Below are 12,857 nucleotides of genomic sequence, written 5' to 3'. Positions count from 1 at the left end.
ATTTCACCAGAAGAGCCAACAGTTCATATGGATTAGAAAATTTTAATATGGATCTTAATAGAAAGGAACACAGGATTTATAAAAAATAATAAATCATTCTGATAATACTCTGTTTTTCTTTTCTTCATTATCAACTCTAGCCAAGTGATCTCAGGAAACATCGAAGAAAGGTATACTTTTTAAAAATACATTATTCTTTTCTTTTTTCTTTTCTTTTTCTGACAGAGGTTAATTATTTCTAGCATCTTTCAGATTCAGGGCTTTACAAATACTTTTTTCCCCAAGATATGGTTTTCTGAGGATGTGGAAATTCTTTCAGTCCCAACCCTTCATAGCTTAATTCATTCTAGTTGAAGCAGATCATCTGGATGATCCAAGAAGAGATCACCCGCTTCTCAGGAAACCCACATTGGACCAAAGATTTTTAACAAAACAGCCCTTCTTAGATAAGTGTTAAGAAAAGACCATATGTCACATCTATTAGAAATTAATTATATGACAGCTGAAAAAGGTATATTTTTGTTTATATTTATTAAACTATATCTCACCTTTCCCCTGGAAGTGTCCTTTTTCCAATTTATACTTTGTGAGGTATGTTGGTCTGAGAAATAGTGACTGGATCAAAGTCACTTTGTGAGCTTCCTCATCCTCCTTGTGGTGGTGGACTTCTGTACATGTTAATTAATGACTGAAACCAGACATATCATCCACTAGACACTCTTTTTTTTTCCCATGTTCACTTTTTGCTGAATTTCTACTACAGCTTCTTTGCTGTTGCCTCCCCTATTCTTGCAGTAAAATGGTTTCGCCTGCTGTAAATATTTATGCTTTTATTATGTTCTAACTCTGCTCTAAAATTATTTTTAGTGATGAAAAGTAGGTAATAAATTTCATAAATAAAATAATAAATAAACAAGACTAGCTAAAAGCTAACTTAAATTCAAGAATTTCCATTCTCAAAATCTAACCAAAATAAGTTAGATTTGTGCCATCGCTGAGATTCATTTTTTACTAGTTTTATTCACAATAATTCTTATTTAGTATATATACATATAAAACAGCATTGGTTCACTATTTAATTAACCAATCTTATAAAACAGCCTAAATTAGAATGGTATCTTATACCATTCTTATACAAATATGTATGTATATAAAATTAATCAAAACGGGGGAGGGAGGAAAGATGGCAATCAGAACAGCCTTTCATCTGGTGTTGTATTGGATTCACAGAAAATAATAGAAAAGTCAAAATATGTAAGGGGCCAATCTTGTCTACCAACATGTCCATTTTACTTCAAACATTATTTATCTGAATGGCAAAGGGCAAAGAAGACATATAAGTAACTCCTTAATTGGCCTTTGGATCTTGTTCATTGGCTATTAGTAGTATACAGAGAGAATCTGGATTAGAACTTAAAGATGAGAGAAAGTGACATAAACTTTACTTCCACCCATATCCTATTTTGCATATCCTCCCCAGCTCAGGAAACCTGTTTCTCAATTTAATAACAATAATCATAACAATTTTGCAAGAGCTAAATGCATGCTTAATGTCATATCCAGTCCTGGAAATTGGGACTGTATGGCCATAATTGTATGGCTGTGGAAACACTTGTGCTTTGCACCTTTATTCTACCTCTTGTTCTAGGAATGGAATGCTATTTATTTGTTCGTTTGTTTTTTTGATGTCCTTACCTTTGCTTGGAAAGTGGTTGGCTTTCCAACAGTTTCCCCGCCCCAGCTCCTTAAAAGGGTTTCTCAGCTGCATTTTATAAAAATGGTTTACTTGCAGATTGCAGTAGTTGAAGAAGATGGACATGAAGACAAAGCTACAATAAAATGTGAAACCTCCCCTCCACCTACACCTAGAGCCATTAGAATGACTCACACTCTACCTTCTTCATACCACAATGATGCCAGAAGGTAGGAATTAGTTTGTTTGACATAGTCATGTGTTGTGTATTTTTTAATAGATTCATCCATATGAGTTTCAAGTTAACTTCCACATGACTTTCACCCCATGCTAGTTAAACTTGGTTATCCTGAAATAGATTTAGATCAGTTTTCCAGATATGCATTCCAGTCTAATCTGAATGGCTGATCTTCAGTTTCATGCTGTCTTTGGATAATCAACTGGTGCCTAATGTTTTCTGGTATTTTCTTTTTATGGGTTACAAATGAACAAATCAGAGTGTGATTAAAATTAGTTGTGCTGGTTACACATATCACTGGATATAACAATAGTTAAATGATAGAGTTTAGTATTTGGGTACTGAAATACTAAACATATGGATCTTGGCTGAAATGTGTACAGGTGCTTGTGAAGGACTGCAGGTTTGCATAGCCCTAGTAACCTTTTTGAATATACAAGAAAGGATTGTAAATAATTTATGGTGTTGCAATGTAGACTTTTTAAAGTCAGCTATAGCTCAGAAGGTTAACATCCTGGTAAGTGGGGTTCAGAGAGATTGGGTGGGGAATTGGCAGTTGAAGGAAAATATTTCTAAAGTAGTCAGAGAAAGAAGTGTCCTACCCCAAGAGAAAAAGAGTAATTCAGTCCTAGTAATAAAGGCCAGGGGCCGGGGGATGCCTAATGAATTCAGAAAGTAGAAGGAATAATTTTTTAAAAAAGAAGCATTTGAAAAAAAGAAAAAAATAATAAAAATGACTTAGACTTTTTTAGTCTTTTATCACTCATTACAAAAATGCATGGTAGGTTTTGTGTTTGTTTTTTTGGTATAAGGACTTACGTTTGAATGTAAAGAAGTTATTATTTTCCCTTTTAAGTGTTCACCCCAATTGAAACATTTACTTCTGCATGTTGGGAAGGCTAGGTTTGGAGATTTTGCTGTCTAGTGCTCATGTATCTGTTTGCCCTTGCCACCAAGAAAGGTAAGTTAAAGGATGGCTAAAGAAGGGCTTTATAAGCAATAAGAGGAAAAGACAAAGTTGACCATCTGAGTATTGACAGCTCTAGGGATATGTTACAAACAGTTAACCTTAACAGCTTCAATCAGAAAAACAAAAACCTAAAATTTTAGTTGAACTTCTTTGCAGAGAAGGTTCTCCTAGAACTGCTTTCCCTTCTTGATGTAGGTCCATTTCCATTCTGATTGGTGGAATCAGGAAACTGAAATCCCAATACATCTGGAGGGCAACCAGTGGGGGAAGCCTATCCCAATGTGTATTTATTACAGCTTCTTAGTTATTCATATTCAGTAAGAGTCACTTGTAAGTCAACATAATGTAAGATATAATTCTTACTCCTCTGTAGTTGTCATAGGTGGGTAATAGTATACATATGATTAGCGTTTTAAGTTGAGAATCTGGCATCATGTTTTTGCCAGGAAATACTTTCCATATAGATAGACAGACAGACAGAAAGACAGACAGATAATGTCACTTCCATACTTTATTATTGAAAGGCAAAATGCTTTAGTAAGAATCATACTATTGCACCAAGTAAAAAAATTAATAGATGATGATGGGCAGAATGAGTAAATAAACAGAATAATACTGCAGAATGCTTTAGAATTACATTATCAGCTCCTAAACTTTACATCATGATCATAGTGTAGTGAATATAAGATTGCAGTGGGTCCTTGAAATATGTTTTTTTTTCCCTAGACATTGTAACACTTCTTCTGTCTATCAAATCAAATCTTTATTACAGTTAAAGACCAGCATAAAGAGGGTGGGGTACAGTCAATTAAAAAGCATACAAATACATCAGTCTAAATAATAATAATGATAACAACAAGAACAATGGCAGCAGCAGCCACATAACACCCCAGAGTTAACAATCGTTGATAAGAAAGACAAAAAAGTCTGGACAGTGGACATTGCAATAACTGGAGACAGCAGGATACTCAAACCTTTTACATCAAACCTTGTAGGAGGAAATGTGTTTCATCATCTTATATTTAGGATAGATATTTCTCAGATAAGACCAAAACAGTAGTAATAATAATAGTAGTTGCAGCTTAGAAACTGCTTAATCAAACATTTAATTTGTTTGGTTCTCATCAAAAGCATTCTAAAATCTTTCTAACTATAGTTATATTAACAGATAAATTATATCTCCTGTCATTTTTATTAAACTGAAACATTTCAATCAAGTTTATTGAGACATGAAAATTAGCAATTGTGCAGTTCTAAATATTGCGATAGCACCAGAAGGTTTCTGCCAGTTAATTTGATGTTTCCAATTATGAAGACACTCTCATTAGATTTCACATAACTTGTTTCCACAGCAGACTAGTTGGATGGAACTTCATCAGGACAATAATGAATTCTCTATCTTTTGTGTGTGTTTTATAGTAGTTTGACTGCATCCCTGGAGCCAGAAAGTATTGGCTTTGGCAGTGTCAATAGCAGCCAGGATTCCTTGCACAAAGCTCCCAAGAAGAAAGGAATAAAGTCTTCAATTGGGCGCTTGTTTGGTAAAAAAGAGAAGGCACGACTTGGAGAGCTGAGTAAGACATGACTTCTCCAGGTTCAGATCACAGTTTTCCAGTCATTTTTTAAATTATTACTTTTAACTTTTTCATGGATATTCTAGCTTCTCTTTCAGTTTCATTTTGCTTTTCTGTCTTTTAAAATGATTACGTTTTTTTCCATGTCATTCTGCTATCATCAATAATATTTACTGCCATGGAACTATGTTTTCTTAAGTGATTGAAGGACATAGATTAAGCTTCCAATAGAAGAGAATATATGTAGCTCAGGGATGAATTGTGGAACTAGTTTAGCACTGATGATGTTACCTAGTCAGGTAATAAAACGTCTGCAAACAAACAACCAAGCTCAGAGAGCACCAAGTACTCCACAGATTAAACTTCCTTTGCCAGTGTTTGCCATGTTTCATGGAAAGATTCCAGTCACAGGTAGATCTCTGAGCTTTAAAAATCATACACATTAAAACTTGGATAGCAATCAGAAGAAATGTTTGACATGAGACAGGACTACCAACTCCACACAGCCATAGCTATCCTCCTATTACTCTTATTGAGAATTCAAATAGTGAAAAATTTAGACTTCACCCATCACTTATTTTGCAAGATTTTTCTTCTGTCAAATTTTTCATCCTTCTTAGATTAAGAGCAACTTATGAGGCAGCACATTAACCTGAAAAAAGAATTAGCTGCTTTAGTGATTCGAAAAATGGTGCTTTATCTGCATTTCCACATATTGTGATATACCTTTCTTGGAGAATTTGTACAACCCTACCATAAAGCTTTGTTAGTTACAGTACAGTACAATTTAATTGTACTCCAGTACTGTGCTATATTGTACTGTATTGATTATTTACTCAGACACCCTAGGAAAGATTTTAAAAACAATTCCAGAGGAAAAACAAAGAATAAATTGGTTGGAACATATTCTCATTTTGTAAAATAATAAAATAGAATGTTCCATAGTGCCATTAAATAACACTGAGAGCAGAGATGAATGTACCCATCATTTGACAACAACACCCATCTGCAGGGTGATGTAATATTATGATTTATTTTGGAATATCTGTGATGTCACAATGTCTGTTCATGTAATGTTTTTGTATTCTTGTCTTTTTATATGACCCATCTACCTGGGTAGCTTCTACGGAAAGGACAGGGAAATTTTAGCCTATATGCTTAATTCATAACACTATCATGAGGCCTTGTCATGAGGGGGATGCATTCTCAGGATCAACCAGACAAACGCCAGTGCACAAAACTTTCTTTTAATTTTTTTTTTGTTGCTGTATTCATAGCACAAATAGAAAACACTGGTTTCTCTTTCAGCCATGCGGGACTAATCCTGAAAGCAGCATTTTAACTTAAGCAAACACACGAAACAGATCTCTTCCTCCCAGCTCTCTCTTACAGTTTTGGCTATAAGGATTATGGTATGAAGTAAAATCAACAGGAAATGGACCTGCTGCTTGCTCTAGCATTCTGAGGTTAAAGATTCCCTTGCCTAATGAGGCAATTAGGCCTATAGCTGTCTGTGTGGCTACTCCTAATCTCCCCCATCCGGAATTAATCAGTTACCTTTAGAGGCATGTTGAGCTTCTTTCTTCCTTTGCTCTTCTTTCTGTGATTTGGTAGTCATAATCTCTCACAGTCTGGTCCTCCCCCATTTTTAATTATCCTGCTTTCACCCTGGAACACTTCAGTGATCATGATCTACTGTCAAACCATTAATCTTCAACTGCCAAAACTATCTAAATATTTCTCAGTTCTGTATCCATCTTCTTTTTCTCCAAAACTCCAGCTCTTTCTTCCTGCCAGCTAATCAGCCTGTTCTTCACTTCCTTTCTCTCCCCACACCCCTTGTGGGAAACTCTTTGTGCAAGAAATTGCTTACTCTTTCCGCTCCCCATGATTTTCCCAAACCAACCTTATCATCTCCAAGTACAGCTTGTCTGTCTGGGTGATCACATGACAGGATGGCAGGCAGTGCTAAACTAAATACCATCTGATCACAATCCTGTTTGCCCTTCAATGCCATCCCTTCACTGCAGCTGCAGGCCCACTTTCTGATTCTGTGGACCAGCAATGGCAGGATCAGTCCCACTCCACCTTTCTTCCTCAGTGAGCGGTAAGACAAAATCAGAAATTGTATCTTGTTATTTAGGAAATCTTTTAGTATTGCTTATTGTTAAATTATTTGCAAAATGACTTTGCTTTATATGTCTTAACAGCCATACATATATACATAGCCATTATGTTCCCTTTTGGAGTACACAATATTATGCAGAGCATGAGAAAAAGATTAAGGAGAAATAAGAAAAAAATATTAAAGCCCCACCCCCAAAAAAGGAAGTCTAAATAAATCTGGTTTATACCAGCCCCCTTCACTATTCTTCTCCATACTTCTCCATATTTCTCCTATATTTGAACCACTATTTTTCATTAATCATGTTTGTCTATCTTTTTTTGCAGTACCTTAGCCTATTTCTAGAAACATTTTAATGTCTCTTTCTTGGATTGTTTCATTTACTATACATGTTGTTCATCTATAATATACAGTTATTTCCTTAATTTCAAATAATTTATAAAACTGTTCAAAATGGATATGAGCAAAAACCATTTTTTTCCAGTTGGAAACTGAAAAAAACACGAACATATCTTTTAAAAAAATGTCTGCAAATGCTACAATGGAATATTGCTTTTAATTTAAAATAATACAGTGGTAAAGTATAACACAGCAAGTATAGATCTTAAATGTACATGCCTAAGTGTTGGTGCAGCCAAATATAATGATGATGCAGTCTTTAAGGTAGAGTTTGATCTGTACTGGACACAATCTACCAAAAAAAAAAAAAAAAGAACTAGCATGTACTTGCCAACAGTTTTTATTATTCAGGAAAGACCAAACTCCCTTTCAGAAATTAGACAATAGTTGATGAAGAATTTCTATTTACAGTATGCATCACCTTTGCATTCCTGCTTCGTGGAAGCTGATTTGGCATGTTTTGTTTGCAAAATTTGGATGAGCAGATATAAAAGGTGGGGGAGGAAAAAAAGCACCATGAGGAATTATGCCTCTCTTAAAAAAAAAAAAAACATTGGGTTATCTTCAAAAGTGACCTGACTAGAAGGCCATTCCTACAATCAAGCTATCCTCCCTCCTATCCAGTGGAGCCTTTAGTGCCTTAATTCACAGTGAAACAAAACAAAATCTCAGCAAAGTTACAGGTTTAGGATGTCATACAAAGGGATCCCTGTAAAAGGGCCAATTTAGGAGAAAATGGATATAAACAATGCTATTTTAGGTATTTCTTCTGCCAAAAAGAGCCATTTTAGCTTGAAAGGGCATCTTGTCTCCTCAGAAAGTCAAATTAGGAGATGAGGAATCCTGACCAAGGAGAAAAAGATTGAATCTTGCTCCTTGCAGAAAAACATGGAGGGGGAAAATAACTTTTAATTAGATACTTTAAAAAGTTATTACTAGAATCTACGTTCTTTAGTTGTATTTTTCATAGATTTCAGGTTATTACCTTATTTTTTATCTGTATGTGTGGGTCTCAGAAAGCAAATTAAAAGCACTTCTAGTAAACTAATAGAACTTTAGAAAAAATAAAAGGAGAAAATCTCTTTGCTCTTTTAAACACAGGAGGCTATATGGAAACGGAAGCTGCAGCACAAGAATCTCTCGGATTAAGCAAACTTGGAACACAGGCAGAGAAAGACCGAAGGCTAAAGAAAAAGTAGGTTGGCGTGAACTTTGAATAAAACAGCAAATACATTTGCTTGCTGGAAAGAAAGATCAGTTTATTAGTACCTATTCTGATTGCATTTTTAAAAAGCCACAGTGAAAAGATAATTTCCATTACTCTGTAAGGATTGCATTAAAGAAATATGGCAGGAGGATTCTTTGGATTTGCCTATCAGTAGCCTATTTTAAAATGCAGATATATTCCAGAGTGTAGTAATTATTTTCAATTCAATTTGCCACTCTTATGTGGCAACTTAATATGTGAATTACTCAACAATGATATGCTTTCTCCCACTGCATTTCCTTGAAATCCTAATTCATTACTGTCGTAGAAAGGTTATGGTAAAATACTATTTTTTTATATACCTATCATGCTCCCTAAAGAAAATAAATGCTTTGTAAAATCACAAAGAACAGCTTTGGAGAAAAACCATGGAGGAATTCATCTTTAAAACTCACTTCTGCTGATCCTTTCAAATATTTGAGGCTTGCTTTATCTGAAATCTTTCCAGCATTTGGCAATGTTTACTTGTAGCATGCATATGAACCATGTTTTCAGTACATGTGTGGGGAAACATATTTTGGAAATACATTGTTCATTGTTTAGCTTGATTATTCTGCCTGTCAAAATTATGAAGTAGTGCTCTCAGATAGCAACCCACAAAGTGTGTATTCATTTTTACTCTGATTATCAAAATGCATTATCAAAATGCATAATTGATTTGTGACTATATAGAAAACATTAGGAGTACCAGACAGGATTATATCATGCTGTCAGAAAAGCCACTAAAATTAGGATACCAACAGGAGAAGAGATGCATGTTTTTTTTCTTAGTTATAGACAGTATTTCCACAAGACACAATTAGCAATACATTTAATAAGTATATTTCAATCAGAAATATTTTCTTCTGAAAATAATATAGAAGTATTATTAGATAAACAGTTTGTTACACTCAATAATGTAAGATCCCTGTTATGGATCATAAATGTAACTTCTGAATGTTCTTTCTTGCTGCTGTTGTTTCTTTATAAGGTTGGAAGATATAAATTTTGTAAGATCTCTTTTGTTTCTACTGACACTCCAGCCAGCGAAAGTCATGTGAAAAAATGGCATCACTAAATATTTTTATATAACTGTTATTGTATTAAGTAGTTAGATACATTTTGATATTTCTTTATAAGAAGGTTGTGATCATTTAGATAACATTTTCCCAAAGATTTTAGTTTTGCTTTTGTTTTCTGCTGGCAGAAAGACTTTTTAGATACAATAATGAGCATTTAATTTTCTCCTAAAATATGATAGCAATTGTGGGGCATCTTTTCCTTAACAGTCTAGTGGAAATTGTATCTAATTATCCACTTTCTAATTACCCTTTCTGTTATCAGCTTTCAACAAACAATTCCTTGGGGGAAAAAAGGCATGTAAATGAGATTTTGATCAATTATGGTCATCGCTTTGACGAGAGCTTTAAGAAAGAAATGCTTGGAATCTCTGGATTTTGGTGGCACCTTTCAAGCATCTGGTGACTTCAGCCTATTCGGAGCTGCCTTTGTGTGAAGTGCTCTGAGCTAAATCTGGGCTGAGTACGAATGAACAAGTTATGTGGGAGGGAGAATAAAACTATTTGCCACTACATTGGCCCTGGCACTAAGTTTAGTCAAACTCTTTGCTTTACCATATTTTCTCATTAAATAAGCCCAACCCTGTCAATCCTAACTGCACAGATTACAGAACAGCAGATTTCACAAAAACTCCTACATTCAAAATATATGTATTAGGGAAATCCCATCTTAAGTTGCTTAAAATTAAAATATGTTATGTCTCAGTATGTAAGCTGCTTTCCTGGACTCCTTCTAATAATCTACTTAAATTAAAAATGTTCAAGTTAACAGATTTGTAGATCAAAAGGAATGTAAGTTTCATGTTTATTAACAAAGCAAACCCAAAGGCATCCTTATTATAATGATATATAAGACAGTTGACTTTCCAATAGTGTAATTACTTGTTTTGCAAAATATATTTGTCATGATAAAGTGTTAGAAAATACTCCTGTGTTGTTTGCTGCTAATTGCATTGATTGCTTAGCTCTGGAAGAGAAAACCTGTGTAGTGAAAAGACTTCTAATTACCATATGAATGTACTAGAAGGCTCCAAGAAAGTTTTGCCTACTGCTCATTGCTAGGCAGAATAATCATGACCAAATGAAAGGAAGCAAGGAAACATTGGTCAGGTTAAATAAAAATCTGAGACAGGAAATGAGTTTTTCTTTTTTTTAAATCTTGTCAGGGTTTGTTTGTTAGGTTTTTTTTTTTTTTCCTGACTTTATTTCCACCTCCATGTGGTCAGTCTGAAATATTATTATTATTATTATTATTATTATTATTATTATTATTATTATTATTATTCACACAGTCAGCCAGTTGTTTAGACTGGATTTTGCTTTTTTATCCACCTATCGAGTCCTTCCCAAGGGCCTGGGATAGGCAGATGTTGTTGTTTGATGGTGTTAATGGTGTATTGTTGCAGGATATAAGCTGTTCCAAGTAGAGCTGCCTTTTGCAATTGACTGATGGTGATTTTGTCAATGCTGATGGTGTTCAAGTTGTTTTGGGATTGCACCCAAGGCACCTATTACTATTATTGGTACTATCTTTGCTTCCTTTTGCCACTGTTGTTCTATTTCTATTTGGAGGTCTTTGTATTTTGTGATTTTCTCCAGCTCTTACTGCAGAAAATCACAAAAATACAACCATCCAAATAGAAATAGAATGACTGTTGTTGTTGTTGTTATTTTAAAATGCTAGTTTTATAGTCTGATAGTGCATTTGTGTATATATACAAATGCTGATGTGGCTATTCCAAAAATTGTCCCTGTGCTTTTAGGTCCATGGACAATAATTTCCATTAGGATCAAATGCTTTATCCATCCTGCATATACACACATACATGAAGAGACACACATGCACACACCCAGTAGTTTCACATTATTTTGAAACATTTAAAATACCCTTCTGCTTTGCAAAATCGGTCAAGCAGATGAATAGAAATAGCACCCCATGGTTGGTTTGTTTTAGTTCTGAATTTAGTTTTAGTTTCTAAATATATCCTACTGCCAAAAGAAGGTCTGTCACACAAGAAGCCCTGGATGTCTGAATTCTATGGATTTTGCATCCAGGAATAATTTGCATCCAGGACCCCCTCCAGGAATAATTTGCTACTAGTTAATTGTCTTTGTTTAGTCCTATTAAAATAACATTCCAAGGAGATTAAATGCATATGGATTGAATTAGGTGTACTTCATAAGTTTTGGACTATAAACCCCATACATTTTTGTTATTAATCATGCTGGTTACTGGGGCTGACGAAAATCAAAATACCATTGTCGTTGGCCATGCCATCAGGTACCACTCATCTGCACTCTTCTGGATAAAAACACAGAAGTATAAAACCTGATGATCATCTAGTATGAAAACTGTACTGTTAATTTTCTGCAAATTAACCATTTGCTCTGGATGATTTTGCTCTTGAATGAATATTCGTTGGGTTATACAATAGGTATACATCAAATAGAAATATTCAGTTATAGTTGTAACTTGGATCATTTGATCACGTTAGATTTACTGTCATTGACTTATCCTCTTCATATACATAACTGTGGAAGTTGCTTTCATTTTTTAAAAAATGAAGACTGTACATGTAATTGTTTTCTGTTCATGCCAAGTGAACTGCTATCTTTGTAATATTCATATTTTGGTAATTTCATGAATTTAGAACCCTGTTCTAAAATATTGACGTGCCACATCAGGAACTATTACTAAACTAATAGGAAGCATCACCAATTTCTGCTTTGTAGCATGGTATATCTCATCCTAAAATAATCTTTGATAAGTGTTTCTTGTATATATTTTTTTATCCCCAAGCCATCATAAGCATCTGACGTCAGATTGCTTAGTAATTACTCAGGAAAAACAGCACTAGCAGGGACAATCCTATGAGGATATGCAGAGAATAAAGAGCAAAGAAGATTGAGCTTCTTCTCTTACAACTATAAATGTTCCATGGCCTTATTATAGCTCAGCTATACTAAGGAACCTGGCATATCAACTTGTCTTTCTGATTATGAGTTTGGGATTTTTCCATAAACCTGCAAGAAATAATGGGTTGTTTTTCAATAAGGATGTTTAGGTTTTGCTTTGGTTTGTTTTTCAAATGTGTTATCAGTCAGAATGGATCTCTGGTAACAGAATGTACTAACTTAAGGGACTACACTAAGTTGTTTTTGACATCCTATAACTGATTCAGGGCTAAGGCTAACTGCAAGTAAAAAAAAAAAAATCCCATCAGTTATCTTTCTAAATTGATAGGTAACAACCAGAAGCAGCTCCCCAGTCTAGCTGTGCTATGCTTTGCTCTTATTGCAACTTTTACCTGACTGTAAACTTTCCATCAGACCTCATGCACAACTTGATCTTTCCTTTACAGCGATAAAAAAATATAATTTCAAAAGCATTGAAAATACACTCAAGAGACGAATTTTTTTCCCTTAGATGTTCTTTATACATATATTTATCTAAATACAGGTAGTCCTCTGTTAACAATGATAATTGGGATTGAGAAGTCTGTCACTAAGTGACATGGCCATACAGCACAACT

The 12,857-nt window shown here is 34.4% G+C and overlaps 1 protein-coding gene across 1 annotated transcript in view; it reads left to right on the top strand.

Moving 5' to 3' along the window:
- Positions 1-12,857, top strand: part of PPFIA2 (PPFI scaffold protein A2) — a 207,179-nt gene that overhangs the window by 168,422 nt on the left and 25,900 nt on the right. Inside the window, exons 17-20 of the mRNA XM_088141851.1 lie at positions 141-170; positions 1,793-1,923; positions 4,321-4,475; positions 8,101-8,194. Coding sequence (XP_087997977.1) covers positions 141-170; positions 1,793-1,923; positions 4,321-4,475; positions 8,101-8,194 — 410 coding nt within the window. The remainder of the gene's footprint in view (positions 1-140; positions 171-1,792; positions 1,924-4,320; positions 4,476-8,100; positions 8,195-12,857) is intronic.

The sequence above is a fragment of the Python bivittatus genome, unplaced genomic scaffold (assembly GCF_059951505.1).
Source record: "Python bivittatus isolate LINGU-HERP-01145 unplaced genomic scaffold, Pbiv_v1 ctg000330_np1212, whole genome shotgun sequence".
Lineage (NCBI taxonomy): Eukaryota > Metazoa > Chordata > Lepidosauria > Squamata > Pythonidae > Python > Python bivittatus.
This window is presented reverse-complemented; position numbering and strand designations above follow the sequence as displayed.